General features: G+C 45.9%; 1 protein-coding gene across 3 annotated transcripts in view; it reads right to left on the minus strand.

Annotated features, from left to right (window-relative positions):
• TMEM131 (transmembrane protein 131) overlaps positions 1-21,848 on the minus strand; it is a 114,566-nt gene that overhangs the window by 63,730 nt on the left and 28,988 nt on the right. For all 3 annotated transcript variants that reach the window (XM_076067816.1, XM_076067815.1, XM_076067814.1), the window contains exon 4: positions 4,596-4,664. In XM_076067816.1, coding sequence (XP_075923931.1) covers positions 4,596-4,664 — 69 coding nt within the window. The remainder of the gene's footprint in view (positions 1-4,595; positions 4,665-21,848) is intronic.

Below are 21,848 nucleotides of genomic sequence, written 5' to 3' on the forward strand. Positions count from 1 at the left end.
CTTAAGTTCTAAACAGACAGACGCAATCCACAGCTCTACTTATACCATTTTTGACATGCGTTTTTTCTGGATTTTTTTATTGGTATTCTGTCTCTCACTGTTCAAATAAACCTACCATTAAAATTATAGACTGATCATTTCTTTGCCAGTGGGCAAACGTACAAAATCAGCAGGGGATCAAATACTTTTTTCCCTCACTGTACGTTGAACTTGCTTCGCGGCGTACGGTACCAACCGTGATAATCGGAGGTGTGGGGGAACAACAACAAACTAAACATTAAAATCAGTTCCTGTTTATTTTTGTGAGGTAGGCATTCGTTAAAATTTGTGGATACAATTCAATTTAAAAATAGATTATTTTTGTGTCTCATTACCATACTTTTCTGGTTCACTCGTATGGGTATTCATTCTGCTTCAGTATCCTAAACGTAGCATAAGCACATTATTTGTATGAACTGTAGGTAAACGATTCCCATATTCACACATGTGCCGCGAGCATAAGAACACATTAAGAACGGATTAACCAATGCATCGTCACACGCCTCACGATAGGGACATGGAGGAGGAGACGCCAAGTTTGTGTAAACGTCACTGCTTATATATACGGCTTGGGATCTAGTCTCGGCCGAGCTGCTGTTTCTGGGTTGTTCCTGGATTGTTCTCCGGCTTTTCTTGGGCCAGCACACAGCTGGGTCACCAGTGATCATGGATACGAGGAGTGAGTGTTGCGCCGGCTGCGTGTTTGTGTGTGCACTTGACCCAAAAGTAAGTTGAGGCTATATGGGGGATCATTGCCTGTGTCTGTGCTCATGTGCACACACGTGCCAGTGTGCAAGTTTGTGTTTGCTCGCTTTCACTAAAATTGGGCAAGTTTCAATGTCCCAAATGAGTTGTAACTTGCTTAACATAAACAAATGAAAAAAACCTGTGGGTTGGAACTAATTTTGTTTTTATCTCCCGATATTTGGAGAGGGGGGGGGTGGTGGGTGTTGCGTTGACATGGGGGCACGTTGCTTAAAAATCTTGCGTGATCATCAAGATTCTGCCTTCATCACTGATGCTTGCAGCTAAGATGTTGCCCGACTCTGCAGCTTGCGAAACAGTGGTTTTGAGAAACTAGTTGCGAATTTTAGTTCGAGCTTGAAAGTCAGCTTTGCAAAACATTAACTGAAGCCCTTAAGAAAGAAGGCATTGCAATGCAGATTTGTTGACTTTGAGTCATGCGTCTTCCAGCGCTTGATCTGATATGTCACCATCTGTACTGACACATTTATAATCACCACTAGGAAGCAAAGTCAATTACAATAACCTAATTACAGCCAGTACAAACAATGCGAGTGGGTCCGTTTAATATCTGCCAGGTGACGCATGCAACGCCCATCGATACGATGTGCTTGTGGAAATATTAATAAGGGAGGGCGTGCGTGTTTGTCTTGATACCACGTAGCGCGCTGCGCTACAAACCAGGTAACCAAGTTCGATTTTCGCTCATGGCCACCAAGTTCGATTTTCGCTCACGGCCACCAACACCGGTGACGATTATCTGAACCGGTTCTGGGCCTCCCCTAGGTCGACTCAGCCTCAAATGAGTATCTGGTGCTGTGTGTAAACATCGCCACTGGGGAGACAAAGGCAGTCACACGTGGTGCTGGGCACCCACCCTTCTTGTGTGTCATACTGGCCTTCATAGGTTGCTACTCGCTAAGCGAACTTTCCCCAACAGTCTGTTGAGACAACCTCCGTACCACGTGCAGCAATAACTAACACTGCGACCCCGACCACACCGATGCCAGACAATTCAGAAGGGGACGCTGGGATGCCGAGCGTGAGGGGGGGGGGGGGGGCGTTCCACGCGAGACCGCCGCACGCTCGAGCGAGACGGCGGGGGTCACCGGCGGGGGGGGGGGCCTAGGTGACAGCTGGACGAGCTGGCTCCCCCCCCCCCCTCCTCCTCCTTCTACTACCAGTATTCCACCAACGAGGTCACACCGGGCCAGTACAGCCACGCTTACCCCCCCCCCCGCCGTGCTCATAAAATCGAGTCGGCGGCATTGGTGCAGCTAAATGGGATAACAAAAAAAAACGGGTTGCACCCTGAAGCGGCAATGAAATTACATTCTGAAACGCCGCCCCTACCGGCCAATGATCTTGAGCGTCTCCATGTAGGGGGAGATGCCTACCGACAGGGCAAGGTGGTGCCAGTTTCCGACGTGCTATGGCGCCTGAGAGGCTGTGTGTTCTACCAAACTATACTCCCGCGTCCCTGTGTTCCCATCTGCACCGACAAGCATGGTGCAGGATGGTAAATTCATTCCAATGACATGCACATGGCGAGGGGAGGCCTACAAACCAGCAACGGGTTGACAGAAGAACTGCACGAGTGAATGTGTGCAGGGATCGTGTGTTCTCTTCTTGAAGTTGTGGGTTTACTCTGGGCACTTCAGTTTGCCTCCACCGTGCAAAAGACACTCAAGGGATTGGCCAAACACCCCAAGTAGAACCCTCCCGAACAGAAATCTTAAGAGACTCAGCGAGGCTTTCCTAGGTAAATATCGCTTCCTATAATTATTTATTAACGGTGTGAATGGTATTCTTGGTTCTTTCGGTAAAGTCACGTAGAAGGGAAACAATAAAATAATAAAAATATAAAACAATAAAATTCTCACGACGTTTCGACTGCAACACAAACAATCAACATCAGGTGTGAAAACCACAGCAAGAAAATTTTAAAGTGGCGTTTTTTTTTAACGTTAGCACCACGGAGAGCGATTTGGCAGTTATTCAGATGGACGAGTCCATCTATGTTCGGAAAAGAGGAGGGGGGAGACGAAAATAATGTATGCGGTCTGAAAGCCACCGTAAGCGTGAACAATCAATTAAGACCCGAAATGGTTTATCAAATCCTTCCAATGATTGCTAAGCCAGAATCCATCTTCTCGGTTGAAATTGTCTCTGTTTGTATATGTGGATAGCCTCATGAACGAATCTCTCATGGTAGCCAGATGGCTTGCAGAGAACCTCTGTCTTGGAGAAGTCAATGTCATGTGAGCCTACTGAATTATAACAGTGATCTGCCACGGCCGAGGTGTTGGTCCTACCGTGTTTTAGGTCTGCTTTGTGTTCACGGATGCAGTCCGAGACATGTCATTTGGTTTCTCCAATGTAACTACTACCACAGAGGCAACTTAGTTTGTAGACGCCAGGGTACTGTATGTCCGGAATCACATCTTTTACAGACGGAACCAGATCACGAATTTTATGTAATGTGTTGAATCGGACCTGGATCTTGTGTTTATTCAAGATTTTGGAGATCTTTTTTGTGATCCCCGCAATGTAGGGTAAAGTGATAGTTTTGAATGGCTCCTCAAGAGGGTCCTTCTTCATGGTTGGAGTGATAGCTTTGCCGATTGTGTAGTCGGAGTAACCATTAGCCTTAAGAGCTTGGTGTACGTGCTTGAGTTCACTGGCTATGTGTTCCTGGTCGGATATGCATTGGGCTCTATGGTGCAGAGTCTTGATGAGGGAATTCTTCTGGGATGGATGGTGGTGGGAATCCGGTTTCAGGTAAGCATCCGTATGGGTAGCTTTCCTGTAGACAGAGTGGCTCATTGAACCATCAGGTCTCTTTTTTATTAGGACATCATACACTTACGCCAGTTAAACATGTGCACGGCTGCCGTTTAAGCAAACATAAATTTTATTTTTTGTGCTCTGCGTGGCTTGTCGGAGAAAATGCATAAAGTTGAGTCTGAGATCGTGGTGTTAATTTTCACCCACGTTTTGCCCCACGTCCCCCCCCTCCCCTCCAACATCACTCGCGTATTTAACTTTCGTATAATTTCACGCTTGATGCAGCCAATAGGGCCCTAACTTGAACAATATCAACCTTTAAACTCCTGTACCTCCGATTAGCACGTTTGGCGACTGTGCGAAAGAAGTTCAACATACATGCGTGCGTCTGTCAAAGTCACAGCAGATTTAAGCACACCTACTGAGTGACGTTGAGACGAAATGTAGCATGACCAATCACGTGGCTCAGACCCACGGCCAGTAGCGCTGAAGATAGATGCGTCCCCACTTAATTTGCAGCCATTTGATAGCTCTTAAAAATGTAAGTACTCTACTTAAAAAAAAAAATTCACTACAAATTGGCGTGATGTCCACGGCATGTCGCAGGCTGTGTGCAGTGGACTTGAATGAACATCTTTCTCGATGCCCCTCTGCGTATGGGTTTCAAAGGCAAACAAACCACACTTGGTAGTGTCACGATGTTAAATGGTGGGACCGCACAGAAACAGACTTAACCAAGATGTTCCAAACTTTCCAAAAAGTGGACCAGAAACAATTTCAACATTGACGTCCTTTAACAAAAAAGTGTGCAAAATGTATTTCTATCAAGGTCCAAGTACGTGAGCGGATAATAATTACAAAGTCAGCGGGAGCGCTTTAGAGTCACTCCGCACGGGTGCAAGGTTCATGTTCTGTGGTGCGGTAGCTACAGGTTACACGGCGGTGGTGGCTACACAAGCAACACTTCGCCATGCTGCTACCTGCAAACGATCGCACGTCGCCAAATAAAGACGTGGCATACTCACTGTTCGTGAAAATCCAGCATGGGCGGCTCAAACCGGATGGGTCTGCTGCTCTCTCGGCTGCATCCCGCACTGCAAAACACAGGCACGGCGACCAACGTGTTCAGAAGCAGCGTGCACAGCGACGGCGCGCGCATGTCGGCGTGCCGCGCGCAGGCCCAGAGCCACGCGGGAAACAACCGTCGTCCTTCTCGACGTCCTTCCGCTCCGGCCGTCGAACTTGCCGACGGGCGAGTCCCTCCTGCTGTGCGGCGCTGTCGGCGTTCGGACCGCGCATGGGTACAACGAGGGACGAGCGAGCCGTCCGTCTGGCGAGCGTTGGCCGAGCTGGCGAGACAAGGCTCGCAGCGACGAGCCGAGCGTCCGAGCGAGAGCACGGGCGACACGTGAAAAAGCGAAAAAAAATATTTTGTTTGTGTCTTTTATCCCCCCCCGCCCCCCCACTCTGCGCCAACGCCCACGCCCGCCCAAAGAGGTTGCCTCAGTCATGGCCCCACCCCTGACTCTACTGGCTGAGCTCGGGACACACGGGAGACGCGCCGGCCACACAGATCAGCACACGCTGTTGAGGCATTCCTGTCTCAGGTCGCAGCGACGGCGGCGTAAGGTGGTTTGGCCGGTTCCATACATACACAAGTGACAAAATACAAATGCAAGCATGTGTAATAACACGGAATTCTTTCAGCAATGACCTCGTCAGACTTAAAACAGGTGAGTGGATAATGTATCATGGCAATTGTGGGCAGTGTGACGAGAGAAGGCTTGCAGAACTCTAAAGCACGGATTGGTATAGGGTGGAGAAACGCAACATTGAGACATACGCTCGTAACTCAGGCAGAGGTAATACAAGTGACAAATGTGACTCCAAGTATATAGTGAGGGGGAAAAGGTATTTAATCCTCTGCTGATTTTGAACGTTTGCCCACTGACAAAGAAATTATCAATCTATAATTTTAATGGTAGGTTTATTTGAACAGCGAGAGACAGAATAACAAAAAAATCCAGAAAAACGCATGTCAAAAATGTTATAAATTGATTTGCATTTTAATGAGGGAAATAAGTATTTGACCCCCTCTCAATCAGAAAGATTTCTGGCTCCCAGGTGTCTTTGATACAGTTAACGAGCTGAGATTAGGAGCACACTCTTAAAGGGAGTGCTCCTAATCTCAGCTTGTTACCTGTATAAAAGACACCTGTCCACAGAAGCAATCAATCAATCAGATTCCAAACTCTCCACCATGGCCAAGACCAAAGAGCTCTCCAAGGATGTCAGGGACAAGATTGTAGACCTACACAAGGCTGGAATGGGCTACAAGACCATTGCCAAGCAGCTTGGTGAGAAGGTTGGTGTGATTATTCGCAAATGGAAGAAACATAAAAGAACTGTCAATCTCCCTCGGCCTGGGGCTCCATGCAAGATCTCACCTCATGGAGCTGCAATGATCATGAGAACGGTGAGGAATCAGCCCAGAACTACACGTGAGGATCTTGTCAATGATCTCAAGGCAGCTGGGACCATAGTCACCAAGAAAACAATTGGTAACACACTACGCCGTGAAGGACTGAAATCCTGCAGCGCCCGCAAGGTCCCCCTGCTCAAGAAAGCACATGTACATGCCCGTCTGAAGTTTGCCAATTAACATCTGAATGATTCAGAGGACAACTGGGTGAAAGTGTTGTGGTCAGATGAGACCAAAATGGAGCTCTTTGGCATCAACTCAACTCGCCGTGTTTGGAGGAGGAGGAATGCTGCCTATGACCCCAAGAACACCATCCCCACCGTCAAACATGGAGGTGGAAACATTATGCTTTGGGGGTGTTTTTCTGCTAAGGGGACAGGACCACTTCACCGCATCAAAGGGACAATGGACGGGGCCATGTACCGTCAAATATTGGGTGAGAACCTCCTTCCCTCAGCCAGGGCATTGAAAATGGGTCGTGGATGGGTATTCCAGCATGACAATGACCAAAAACACATGGCCAAGGCAACAAAGGAGTGGCTCAAGAAGAAGCACATTAAGGTCCTGGAGTGGCCTAGCCAGTCTCCAGACCTTAATCCCACAGAAAATCTGTGGAGGAGCTGCGGGTTCGAGTTGCCAAACGTCAGCCTCGAAACCTTAATAACTTGGAGAAGATCTGCAAAGAGGAGTGGGACAAAATCCCTCCTGAGATGTGTGCAAACCTGGTGGCCAACTACAAAAAACGTCTGACCTCTGTGATTGCCAACAAGGGTTTTGCCACCAAGTACTAAGTCATGTTTTGCAGAGGGGTCAAATACTTATTCCCTCAATAAAATGCAAATCTTCTTTGGTTATTTCGGTAAAGTCACGTAGAATGAGAATAATCACTCAGCTATTTCAATGCTAAATTATCCTGTTTGATTTGTACTAGGTGCATCTGTGGATGTGTATGCTTTGACTTTAACATAGCCATTTCTGTGACCAGTCACAAGCTAATCACTCAGCTATTTCAATGATAAATTCTATGCTAATTCCTTTGTCAAGGCGCTGTTTCTTCTCACACAGCTTAAAGGTCGCGGTCTGAGCTTGGCTGTGTTCGCTTCAGCGCTGTCATCCAGACAGTCTCGTCCCTACACCTGATGAAGGCCGCTTGTGTTGTGGCCGAAACGTCGTGAGAATTTTTATTGTGTTATTTTATTTTATCAATTTATTGTTTTATTCTCATTCTACGTGACTTTACCGAAAGAACCAAAGAAGATGAATCCTTGCAGTCACGAAAGCTTTAAATCGAAATAAAATGCAAATCAATTCATAACATTTTTGACATGCGTTTTTCTGGCTTTTTTATTGGTATTCTGTCTCTCACTGTTCAAATAAACCTGCCATTAAAATTATAAGCTGATAATTTCTTTGTCAGTGGGCAAACGTACAAAATCAGCAGGGGATCAAATAGTGTTTTTCCTCACTGTAGGAGCGAGCTAGGCATTACTTACTATAAGGACAAAATAATGAATAATTTACAGCCCTTTTGCCAATGTGTTAGTTGAATGCCTCCCTATGCCGTGTCGGTTAGAGGAATTATTTGACCGTATTTCAGTATTCTGGTCAGTGCGGGGTTGGTGAAGCAGCTCAGCCCAGGACCCATTCAGATGTCACTCGCCACTTATGTCAGCCATGGTCAGGAATCAAACTCGGGTGGCTGGATCGACGAAATAACCTAGCGAGTCAGTGCGTCATGGCTCCACCCAAGGAGGGATAAGGAGGGCAGACTCAAACAGAGTTATTTATTGAGGTCGTTTGTGGCCAGCGCGGCCCTCCGATGGTTCACAGCGAAAGTAAAAAGTTACAACTCAAATATGCCTTGCGAAGAAGCAGAGTTCACACTTGCTGTGATGGGACTTTGGATACCCCTGTGGACCACGGCAGTTGCTTGAGAAGCAGTTGTGTCGAGACGCTGCACAAATACAATTTGTAACGCACTGCTTGAATAATTAGTGTTATGATTCATTCATTGATATTGCTGTTGTTGCACATTCCCACGTGGAAATAAAAAAGCCTTCTTACATCATGATAACTTTACTCCACCTCCCCCAATGACATCACATAATGGACCGTCTGGCCAACAACACAGGGAATTCAACAACAATAACAATCACACAAAAGCACAGGGCCTATCTGAGGAATGTGTCCGCCATTGAGCAAGTTTTTTCTTGTTATATATTTCTTTTGCTCATCACTCACGACTGCTTGGACGGTGTGGCTCTGAGGATTACGAATTGTCACCGTGCTGGTCCATCGGGTTTTTATTTTGTGTGTTACAAGGGTTCCGGCCAAGAGTGAAGGTCACAGGTCACCGGGCCAGCGGCGGAAAGGTGGGTGCACAGAGCGATCTCCGTTACCGAAGCACCTCAACGAAGGTTTGGCCGCTTGGATTGGTGCCGCGTTAAAGGCGATCCCAACCAGCGACCTTTAACCCTGGGCATGCTGCCTGCTCTGCGAGCTCATATGGGTTTTTTTTAAGGTGGCGTTTTTTTGAGGCTCCACGGTGGCGAGATTTTAACTCCCATGCCTGGTATACACCCACATCTGACGACTGTATATTTGGAGTTTGCATGCTCTCCACGTGGTCGCGTGGATTTTTCTCCAGGTCCTCCGGTTTTACCCTCCACATTTAGAAACATGCATTTAGAAAATTCGGCTGCTATGAATTTCCACATGAGCCACTTCGTTGGGCTATCATTTGTGGCCAGGTCACTTCTGAAAAAGAGCTACGTAGCTCAGTGGGCCCTTACCTGGGAAAATATTTGTTTTTTTTTGACGAGCGGCGGGCGCATGTGTTTTGGTTCGCATTGTTGTACGGTTGACTTCATTACAATAATGTAATGGCTTTAGTCAATCCACTGCTAGATGACGAGCTTCCCCCACGACATGTCAGTCAGCAGGAGGGGGGGGGTGTACTTATACTTCACCATGCTGGTTGGTTTAGTTTATCGTGCAGCAGTGGTCCAGGACTGGTTCAGACATCAATCTCCCCGCTCGTGCTGTTACCCATGGCTGAGAATTGAACGCAGTTTGTCGGATTCATTGTGCGGTGCGCCAAACGTTCCATCCCCTGTTTTTATTGCACGCGAGTGAAACCGCACCGGTGCATTGCCATACCTCCCCTGTAGAGTAGTACATGCGCTAACAAAAGGTGAAGGCACACAGGCCCACGCACGCCTCCACACGCCCACATGATATTTGAAATGTAACCATGTTAAAAGGTGCACAAACATAACATTGCTTCTTTTTGGCCATGCAGACCATTTGGGACCATGCGCTGTTATCGAGCTATGAAAACTTTCAGGGCGCATGAGAGAGGGGGTGGTGGGAGCCGTGTATTGCATGCTTGACCGCCTTTGTCTCTCCAGTGATGGTGTTGACACACCATGCAGGGCTCACACTTTAGGCTCTTCTAGATTTGAAGCTTTCGTGACTGCAAGGATCCATACTCTTTGGTTCTATTCGGTAAAGTTACGCAAAAGTATAAAACAAAAAAAAACAAAAAAATTTCACGTTTCGGCCACAACACAAGTGGCCTTCATCAGGTGAAGGGACCAGACTGTCTCGAGGACAGCGCTGGAGTGAACACAGCCAAGCTCAGACCGCGACCTTTAAGCTTGTGTGAGAGGAATTAAGGTGCCTTGACAAAGGAATTAGCATAAAAAATTGCATTTAACTGGCGGACTTAGCATGATGAACGGTGTAGAGGGGGTGAACATGTGCAGACCGGTGAGGGGGGGAGGGGGAGTTTACATATTGATGGTGTGAAAAGGGAATTTAAGCAGCTGCAAAAGTTTGGGATACCACTACTTGAAAAATATACTGTACCATTGAAAATTAGTTTAATGTTTGGTTTGATTTAGAACATCTTTCCAATGGTTGCTTAATTTGAAACCATCTTCTCGGTTGAAATTGTGTCTGTGTTTGTAAATCTGAATTGCCTCGTGAACAAATCTCTGATAAAAACCCGTGGGTTTGCAAAGAACCTTGGTATCGGAGAAAATTAGATAGTTATCACTCACTGCGTTGTAACAGTGATCAGCTACGGCAGAAGAATTCGTTCTGCCGTGTTTCAAATCTGATTTGCGTTCGTGAATTCGGTCAGAGACATGTCGTTTCGTCTCCCCGATATATCGGGTCTACACCGTTCATCATGCCAAGTCCGCCAATTAAATGCTATTTTTTATGCTAATTCCTTTGTCAAGGCACCTTAATTCCTCTCACACAGCTTAAAGGTCGCGGTCTGAGCTTGGCTGTGTTTCACTCCAGCACGGTCCTCGAGACATTCTGGTCCCTTCACCTGATGAAGGCCACTTGTGTTGTGGCCGAAACGTCGTGAATTTTTTATTTTTTGTTGTTTTATACTTTTACGTGACTTTACCGAATACAACCAAAGATTACTTTAGGCTTTGTTCAACTGTAGAAAGCCCCAGTAAGGTTAATACACTCATTTGCATAGGCTTGCATGGCATGAAATATCCGATCAAAAAAACAAAAACCCTGACTGTATCATCATAAACGTCAGCAGCCTAGATCTATCTACTGCTGAATGAAGGCCTCCCCAAGCCGTGTCTCACCCTCTCGCATGGTCCTGTGAAACAACAGACCATCTAGCACCTGCAAACGAGCTGAATTGATCTCTTTCTTTCCACAGCAGACGTCCTTTCGGGCATGTTTCCTCCTCCCTTTAACTGAATTTTTAGAAGTCTTGACCACCAGCCATCATCCTTTCTGTGGACGTGTCCTGCCCAACCCCCGCTTATTTTTCCTGACAGTCAACAGTGTTTCTAATTTGTGTATATTCATTACTTCACGGGTTCCTCTTCCTGTCTTTGAGAGTAATTCCGTGCGTGACCCTCTCTACGTGTGTATGTGCACTTCTCAGCTTTTGTTGCATTACCCTTAAACCAAAATACATACGGGCAATCTGTCTCGTATTTGTCATCAGCCGTGAGCAATCCACTGCTGGATGTCCTCAAGCGGTCACCATCAATGTTATATCATATGACGTCCCTTTACGTAGGAAAGGTAAACGGACGACTTGAGACTGACCGAGTCTTAAGATACTTTTTCATAAGGGTCCTGTGCCAAGTTTTTGCAGTGGCATCGATGCTCGGTAAGTGCAACACCAACAAAGTGATTTTCAGCCAAGTTTTCAGCATAGTGCTGTGACACTGCATACACATACAATTTATTGCCGATACCAACGCTCACTCACAATTATACAAAAGTGCAGAGACACACACAGTCACACAGGCAAGCACAGACGCACAAGGGCACGCACATTAAGAGAGCGAACATTCATTACCCCCAGAGCAGGCATGCACATTGATCTCCTTTGAGCGTTATTGTAAGAATGCATTTACTTAACTAATGCCTTACATGTGACATATGTTGAATGCACAGGCTTTCACGACCAATATCATGGATAAAACAAGATTTTTGGGATGGAATTCCTTTCCAGCTTGCCCATCGCCACATATATAGCCTTGTTGCAACAGCTCTCTCACTGGTTCAGCAGTTCCACTGCTGGATTATTTTTTTCTGCCCGAGGACGACCGCTTGTGTTTCGATCGAAACGTCGTGATATATAATTTTTTTTATTCTTGGTTCTTTCGGTAAAGTCACGTAGAAGGGAAACAATAAAATAATAAAAATATAAAACAATAAAATTATCACGACGTTTCGACTGCAACACAAGCAATCATCATCAGGTGTGAAAATCACAGCAAGAAACTTTGAAAAAAGTGGCGTTTTTTTTAAACGTTAGCACCACGGAGAGCGATTTGGCAGTTATTCAGATGGACGAGTCCATCTATGTTCGGAAAAGAGGGGGAAGACGAAAATAATGGATGCGGTCTGAAAGCCACCGTAAGCGTGAACAATCAATTAAGACCCGAAATGGTTTATCAAATCCTTCCAATGATTGCTAAGCCAGAATCCATCTTCTGGTTGAAATTGTCTCTGTGTTTGTATATGGGGATAGCCTCATGAACGAATCTATCTTGGTAGCCAGATGTCTTGCAGAGAACCTCTGTCTAGGAGAAGTGAATGTCATGTGAGCCTACTGATTTATAACTTTTTCAAATTTTCTTGCTGTGGTTTTCACACCTGATGATGATTGCTTGTGTTGCAGTCGAAACGTCGTGATAATTTTATTTTTTATATTTTTATTATTTCCCTTCTACGTGACTTTACCCAAAGAACCAAGAATATGAATCCCTGCAGTCACGAAAGCTTTAAATCAAAATATGATTTTTTGTTTTATTCTATTTTTCTACCTACGTGACTTTACCGAAAGAACAAAAGAGTATGGATTCCTGCAGTCACGAAAGCTTCAAATCAAGAAATATAAATGCGTCGTTAAACCCGCCACCACCCGACACAGTCAATTAGTAAGGTTGTCACGTAAACAGAACGTGCAAATTCGTCACTAGTACAGCACACAGGCGTGTTGGAGAGCAAATCCACATTTACAGTCTGAACACGACGTTTCGCCAGTAATTACAACCGGCACCATCAGGCGGCAGCCAGATTTGTGCTTTAACGACACATTTATATTTACGCGATCTAACCCAAACAAAAACCTCTATTATGGATGTGACATATGGTGAAAGCCCAAAGGAAATAAAGAATCAAACATGTAGAGAAATAAATAAGTCGGTGGGAGTGCGTGCGATTACATTCGTACGCATTTAAATGTGGAGGTGAAGTGGCGACACAGTGGCTGGTGCACAGTGCTATCCGAACCGGTTCTGGTTCCCCTGCACCACCCTCCACCCACCCCCATCAGCCACTTCACCTGTCCAGCGTGGTCAAACGTTGTTAAACAGCCCCCCCCCCCCGCCGTGACCGACATGGAAACGGGAGGGCCTTCATCCAGCAGTGGATTGAGAAAAGGCTGAAATTATTATTTCATAATCTTGGACCGTGATCAATCCACTGCTGGATAAAGGTCTCTCCCAAGATCCCACAATGTAAATCATACATCTAACTTCTGCACGAATTCATTATTCTTAACCATCGGGCCATCGCCCATTCTTGTGACGTATCCTGCCCAAACGCACTTCCTTAATTTAAGAAAAGGTACAATTGTTATTCATTCATATATGAACGTTGAGTCATCAGAGACACTGAATTAGAGGTACATCATTTGGTATCCGGGAATAGATTTTCCCCTATTTTCTGGTGTTTTAACATCTTAACACCGGTTGCGTTGCCAGAAAAAAGGGGAAAACCTATTCTCATATTTTGGTAGTGGCAAATGAGGTCCCAGAATTTGGTATCTGTTGTAAGCCTACTCTTTGGTTATTTCGGTAAAGTCACGTAGGTATAAAATAAAATAATTTAAATCACGACGTTTCGGGCGCAACACAAGCGTCCGTCATCAGCAAAAATAGTTTCTTGCTGTGATTGTCCCACCTGATGACGGACGCTTGTGTGTTGCGCCCGAAACGTCGTGATTTATTTTATTTTCTACCTACGTGACTTTACCGAAATAACAAAAGAGTATGGACCCCTGCGGTCACGAAAACTTCAAATCTAGATTGTTGTAAGCTTGTAAATAAAAAAAAAACTTTGGTGTCGGCGGCGAGGAAGGATGAGGAAATGGGTTGTTAGTTTGCGAGCGCCGACAATCCGACCGTCCGATAACGGCGCGGCAAATTTGCCGCTCGAGGACCGCAGCTTCTCTCCACCGAGCACGCGCCAACGGACGCAGCGGGCGCGCTCGTACACGCCAGACGCACGCGCCGTTCGCCACACCCGCGCGCGCGCACGCGCACAGGAATGTCACTGGTCGGGAATGACGATTGACGCGGGCTAACTGTTTGGTGGCCTTGCAAAATACGGAGCCGCTTGTGACTGTACATTGGGGGACAGTAGAAACGTTATATTTTATTAAAACGGTCGTCTCTGAACGGGTCTCCGGACAGAGAGGGCAGACTCCATGGCTTGAGCTCAGTCCGTCCAATCTGACCCCACACCGCTCAGCACCACACTCCTCACCAGGGTTCTCTCGAGTCATTGTTATGGAAGTATAGTCGAGTTGGTTCCCCCCCCTTGCCTTCCTCAAGTGTTTTAGTTGTTCTTGGTTAAACAATCATCGTCACCAGCAGCAGTTTAACCAAATTCTCACGACTTATTTTTTTATAGTAAGGCTACGTTGCACGTATCTTTGTTTGTATATACGTTGAACTTCTTTAGCACCGTACGTGGCCAAACGTGCTAATCGTAGGTGCAGGGGGAAGGAAATATTATTTAGGGGAAAATACTTATTTTTGCTATACCTGAGAGATGTTACAATAGCCTGTCCATTCCTCCATGCACACGTCACAAGTTGTTATGAAAATGACAAAACCCTTTCAACCAGTTGCTTTCATATTGTCAATAAAAGTAAGTTTCATCACCAGTGGTCATGCCTCATCCACTGCTGGACGAAGGGCCTCAATATGCCACTGCCATCACTCACTTTCTTAATTTGGAACAATCAAACTAATGTCAGCTAATTTCATCGCTCCATCTCCGCGATTTCGGACATCCTTTCGGGCGTGTTCTACTCCTTGGGCTGCTGTTCCAATATTATTATCGATTATCGTCCATCGTCACCCCCTTGTCGTGACATTTTCCTGCAAAAGCCCACTCATTAATCTTCGTAGTCAATATGATATCTCTCAATTGCACGTCTTCTCCAATCCATGCATTCCCCTTTCCGTTTCTCCATGTAATTTCACGCGTGTGTAGTCTCTCCGAGTTTCTCCACGCGCTATTCCGCTATTGATCCAATGCTTTTTTTTAAATGAAAAATTTGGTACGTTTGTTAACAGTTACATCTGTAAAACGGCACGCTGCGTACGCAGCAGCACGATTAGCGTTGTACTGAGCGCGCTTGTTCACGTGGTTCTCTGAATACATTTCTCAGTGTAGTGCAGGGGTTGGCAATCAAAATAACGAGCCATTTTTTTCGAATTTGGTAAAAAAAAAACTAAATCAATAATTCAAGAACCGCAATGCACGGTGTGGTGAATACGAGACAGCGGTCCTTCATAAAGAACGTCTCACGAAGCAGTCCGTAAAGAGCCGCATGCGACTCTGGAGCCGTACAGCGGCATCCCTGATATGGAGGCTCCGTCGTTAATGGACTGGTTTGCCAGCCTGTCTAAGGTGGCGTTTGCTTGGGAGAGAGCCTGACCTGTCTGTCTGTTGTCTAAAGACCCCGCCGCAAAGATCGTGTCTGTCAGTCTTTGATAGAAATATACTGTCAGAAAGCGGCCGGCCTCAATCTATTGTCCAAGGACCTCTTCAAAGACGGGTGTCAGTCTAATGTCTATACCTGGCGGAATAAAGCATCAAAAAGCAATTTGGAGAGAGCTTTCTGTAATGTCCTAGAGATTCCTAAATAGTTATTTGACTGCGGTGGTAAATATAGTGAGTGGTGGAATGTAGATAAGAGATGTAATTTGTTATGGTTGTATCAACTTCCGTGTTTAATCTAGAAACAAACGCATCCAAAACAGCGCAACTGAAACTACATTTTACGGGAAAAATGTCATAGAAGCAAATTTACTTCCTTGTTGCTAAATTACATTTTCCATTGAGCGTAGCTGTATTATTATTCTCGTCTACCAAGGAAAGCCTCACCGAGTTTAGTGGCTCTTTTTCAGGAGGGTCCTGCCAAGTTTTTTGCAGCAGGGGGTACCGATGGTTGACATGCGCGTCCCAATTGAGCAAATATTTGCGGGCAACTGTTCAAGTCCGGCAAATGTGGACCACGAAGATTGGCACACACGGTGGTCTACTCTTGCGACTGACGCTACAGCATCTTTAACGTCCACTGTTAATTGGACGGCGTATATTTTTTTTACGGTTAACACACCCGCAGAATTAATGTGGGCAGCCGATGGAATTCGCACCGTGAATCCCTGGCAACGAGTGACGAATACGATACGCCACGAGGCCATAGGCCAATGTCGCCGCCCTGAAACATGCGTCGCCGTTCAGGATCTGTACAATGGAATTTTTAATTAATTCGTAAAAGACATCCAAAGCGAGTGCAAACCAAAACTACATTTTTACGGGAAAAATGTCACGCGAGTAAATTTAATTTCTCATCGTGAAACAACGCTTCCCATCCAGCATAGCTGCAACATGTGCACGTGTAAATAAAGACACTAATAAATACATGAATCATTTTGTTATTTTAATTAAACGCAGCCTTGTTCCCCAAAGCATGATACAGCTACTCAAACACCAAATGTAAGTTCCTACATATCATATGGACTTCTAAGCTAGCTGTTCTTGCCAAATAACTAAGAATTAAGGTCCCGACATGACAACCCACACGACACCAAACATGCGTTTTTGTCTGTCTCTCCAGTGCCGATTATGACAAACTGCTTACGCTGGGCTGAGTTGACCTGGGATAGGGGTCGGAAGCCTGATAAGAGCCGCATTCGGCCCTTTAAGGACTGCATTGTGACGTTATTCATGTGCATTGCAGCTCTTTAAATATTGAATTTTTGTTTACCGAATTCTAAAAAAAAAATCTTCTTTTTGTTATTTTTGGGTTGCTGACCCCTGACCTAGGAGAAGCCCAGGTCAGGTTCAGGTGACAATCTACAACAGCGATGCATGAGCCAGGAATAGCGGCGGTCCACTAAGGATCGTTAAAAGAACAACTCAAAAAGCACTGCCTCAAACCCACTGCCTTAAAAGGAGAAATATATAACAGGCAATGTTTCTGGTAAGTCCTTTACAGCATATAGACAGACGCAGTGAATAATAATTGGGGACTTATTAACGAGTGGTTGCACCTGATTCAAGAGCCGAATGGCTCACAGGGCTATACCAAAGTAAAGAAACTGACGAATGTGTTTCGTTTGTTCACGGTGGTTGGTGCATCACTGCCCACGTGGTATCGTCAATTGTTCTAGGACCAGAGCACACAGTAGGGAACGCTCGATTCATCGATCGATATTGATTTCCAGGCTCATGATAAACATGCATCGACTCACGTTTTGAATGAACAGAGATGCGTCTCAACGTCCACAGTTGGCTTTTCAACCACGGCCTTGTTAGTCTTCGAGTTCGGTGGAATCATATTTTTAAATACAACGGATTTATTCTGGGCACCCTCGTCAGCCACTGGAGGCACGATCATTCAAATCTAATCCCTATTCCACCAATGAGCAGACACACACAAACAACACAGTAAAGAATACGATGCTGTATTCCTGCGAACTAAAACGGAGACATGCAAATGCGCACACACGCAAAAGTGCACAAGCCGCGCACAAACTTGCACAATTTATAAAACTCGTGCTCCACTTCTGCATTGTGGTCCACAGTGTAGACTCTCGAAAACTGCAAACCCAAATTGAGATTGCCACCGAATTTCCTCCTATTGTTTGGTTGTCATTCGCCAGTTAGCGTCGTTTCAAAGAAAAAGTACAATACAGCCATTGTGGTGTACTTTAAAGGCAACCGAGGTGTTTACACTCGGCGACACAAAGAGACTCTTACGACATCGGCCGTTCGAACTTACTGTGGCGATATTGCATTTTGTTCAGGGGGATGGGGGAACATTTTTAATAATAGATGTTGGGAAAATACTAAATGAAGGGGAATTTTTGGATTGTAGATACAGGAAAACACACACAAACACATCGGGAATACTCTGACAATATTTCACTGTATTTGTAGACAACCTCCCATCCAAACATTGCCCAAGCACAACCCCGCTTAGCTTCCTAAATCAGACCAAGTCGGGCACATTTCTGTTAAAACGTTGTTGTAAGGATTCCGAAATCAATCAAAAACCTTTGAACGAGGCCGCTGATCTCTGAACCCTCGATGCCGCGGAGCTCAACGACGGGCAAGGCCACCGTTGGTTGAAAAACCAACTGGCCGTTGCGAGACCCAACTTGGCGTGACACGGAGGCGTCGTAGCCGACAAGACGCTGGGCGAAACCAAATGTGCAAAATTCAACTCTCTTGCGCCCCCCCCCTCTTCCTGATCAAAGAGAGGACACACTGTGACGACAGGCAGGAGCGCGGTTCGGATAGAAGGAACACGTGCCACATGTCGTACTTTGAATGCGTTAGATTCATGGCACCCTCTGCGGCCACCGGAGGCACTATCATTCATCGTCACATAAAAAAACAATGTTCCACCAATGAGCAGACACACAAACGGATGTATGTTGAACTTTTTTCGCGCCCGTACATAGCCCAACCGGTGCTCGGAACAACACATAGTAAATTAAGTTTGTACTTTAATTATGCAACGTTACTGACAGCAGGGACTGGTGTGGCAGTCTTGTTGTCTAAAGATACCAGCTACCATGCACACGAATATCAGTCTAATAGTTCTTAGCTATAATATTCTTAAGCCATAAAACTTCACTGCAGGGAAAATGCGGTCACAGCGTTGACTCTCAGACTTCCCTGGATGCGGCGGCCCTCATGTGTTCTCTCTCTCTTCGAGTAGCCCAGCTGTATTTGCAGTTGTTTGATTATTGGAATAAAAAAATGCATACGTGTAAAAGGATTGTAAAAGCACCATGAACCAAAACAGGTATTTCTGCAACAAAATAATGCAATTTACTAACAAATTAGTGCGTTTCATTCCTAGCTTTCTGAATGCTATCCAGGTCTTTTATAGATAGTTGCATTGTTAAGACCATCAACAAACCGTTTACCACGCATCTTGTTGTATTATTCCAAAGGAATGTGACAAACAAAATTCGAAATATTCTGCCAAGAACGTAGGCCACACTCGTGCATTTAGTTACATGCACACTTGCGCCTGTCCGGACCTTATCAGACATTTCTTGAATTCACAGACAAACCGATGTTACAAATTCTGCAAAGTTAACTTCCATTTTTATCATGGTGCATTGGTCGACCAAGTTCCGTCGGCCCAAACAGTTCCACCAGCGATTCAGGCCGAGCGTCGCTACGTCAACTTGGGAGATAAGTCGTTCGTTCTGTCGTCACTAACGCAGTGGGTAAACAAGCTGACCTTTCTTGCAGACACCGGCAGCAGGCACGCACTGGCGCACGTATCGAGTCGTACACAATCGCGAGTTACAATCGCGAGATCGCGCGCGCGCGCGTGCACCCCCTTCAAAACAGTTGACACACACCAACTACCCTTTGACCCCCCCACTCCTCCAACGTCAACACCCAACGTTCCCCTAACGTCGCACGTCAACCCATGTTTTGCCACAGGCTTGCCACGCGTCGAGCTGTTGCCAGGATTTTGGATCTAAACTAAATAATTTGTTTTTACCAGGTAAGGCCCACTGAGCTATATTATTATTTTTCAGAAGTGACCTGGCCACAAATGACAGCTCAAAAAAGTGGCTTATCACGTAAAAATGTATCGCAGCAAAATATTTTGAATGCATGTTGATTCTAAATGTGGAGGGAAAAACCGGAGGACCCGGATAAAAATCCACAAGACCATGGGGATAACATGCAAACTCAAAATATAAACTCACGGCCTCCTATATACCAGGCGAGGTAATTAATTTCCCGCCATGTACGCAGCCAATGTGTGCACAGGGCCTCATTTCTCGCCTGTCATCTCAAAAGTTCACTTCGCGAATCGGTCAGAATGATCAACAGCAGCAGAAGCAAATTTCGGTCAGGACTACAGCTGGATTTTAGGCATGTTTGCAAGGCATTGATCCATTGTTTAAAATTATGTTCCGCGTTCGCCATTGATGTTCCCTCCAATTTTGACAGCATGCAAGTTGAATGAATTTTCAGAGGTAAATAAAACAACATCGCCTTGATGTCGTGGGCAATTCTGATAAATACCGTAGGATTTAAAATGCGAACCTACGGGTGATGCATTAACCAGAGCATTACATTTATCATTTGTTTACATTTACACGATTTATACGTCGACACCAACAGGGTGACCGACGTGAATAAAAAAGTCAAAGCGAGACACGTGAACATATAATTGAATCGAATTACGACCCAGAATCGTGGCGCTTCATTGAATCGCTGGGGCGATCCAGGTGGCCGTGGTGGTGGGGGATAATTTCAATCTTAGTCTTTCAAGCAGTGACTCCTGCGAGGTGAACTTTTTGTGCTCTGCGATTGTTGATGGTGCCAATGAAGCGCTCAACGGCAGTAGCGAATTCTTACAAGGAAGCGTGTGGGGAGATGCCGGCACTCTCTACCTACAGCGATGGAAAATAATGAGCAGCCCGCCACACAACTGCAGTCACCATTCGCGAACCACGGACCGCATTCTAACTCCACCGGCCGCTTCGCTCGTTTGCAACGCAACGTGTCATATAGCCATCGGGCTGCCCGTGCAACCGTCCACTGGCTAACTCGCCAAATGCGGCCGTGCCAAATAAACGTTGCTGATCAACTGTCCCTGCACGATCTGCTGCATTCATCACGAGCTCAAGAATCAACATTCATCGACTAATCGACGCGTTATCATCGCGCATCTACTCGGAAACCTCGTGCGACCGAACGCAGCAGGTGAAAATTTGCCGACCACAGAACGGGGCTGACACCAGATGCAGCGCAGATCCAAGACTGGACCACGCACGGACAAACACGGAGCCAGACATAAACATTCCCAGCCCGGTCATTAGTGCATGGCTTGTAATTGGATGCACCCATCCGTTGCCACAACAGTGGATGGCGAAATGGTAAAAAAATCCATATATTTACCGAACATGAATACAATTTGTTTCATAATTATCAACAACGCGAGCAAATATTGCGACGCTTTGTTTCGGCTACCGCCACGGCCCCGCGTCATTAACACCGCCGTCGCCTTTGTTATTGCCGTGACTTTTTTTTTGCAAAACCAAATGTCGATATTCAACACTGCGCATGGAATAGCCATGCATTGTTAATGAGCGCGGGCCCGAAGTTGCGAAAAAAATTCATTAATAAATAAAATAAGCATGCAGAAGGGGACTCTAAGCTGCATCCTGTTTGTCCTTAAAAGGTCAAAGTTGTATCAGGCTTCCTGCAGGGCACTTATTTACCGAAATCAGCATGTCAAATCTACTGCAGCCATGCGGGCCACAGTATACCAAGCATTATGCCCACACCCACACCGTGCTACACATAGGCGAAGATCACATGTATAGGCTAATTAGACTGTTGGGGAAAGTGCTGTTAGGGAGCACCTAATAAGTCCTGAACAGTGGAAGATACGATTGGGTGGCCAACATAAAGCACCGCCACCTTTGTCGCCCAAGTGCTGACATTTAAAAACTGCACCAGGTACTAAAAATTAAGGCTGAGTTGACCTAGGGGAGGCAGAGGACTGGTGAATTTATTCACCATTGTAAATGGTGGTGAGTGGGATTTGAACTCAGGTCCGCCGGGTTTGTAGCGCAGTGCGCCAACCACTGCATCCACTGCTCCCCATACACCCACACACGTACAAAACGAAGACGTGCACAAGTTTAACTCCTAACACTTAAGAGTGAGACTGCCACGTGTAGACGGTGCGGTGTACAATGAGGCGCCAGGCTTCGGTGCGACTCAACGTGATGACCCCAAAAGACCGCTCCCATCTACCCTCATCCAAACGCACCGTGAAAAATCCAGTTCCAACCCGGATCGCGCCCGGCATGGGATGCTCACTGGGCATGACGTGGTGCTCGTGGCATGGGCAGCACTCGACAAACACGGCACATACAAAGATGTCCTTGTTCAGCCTTATCATCCATCAAGCCAAGCCACTCTTGACCGTCATCATCATAAA

This window comes from Petromyzon marinus, chromosome 18 (genome assembly GCF_048934315.1).
Source record: "Petromyzon marinus isolate PM22_M1 ecotype Great Lakes invasive population chromosome 18, UKy_Petmar_22M1.pri1.0, whole genome shotgun sequence".
Taxonomy (NCBI): Eukaryota; Metazoa; Chordata; class Hyperoartia; order Petromyzontiformes; family Petromyzontidae; genus Petromyzon; species Petromyzon marinus.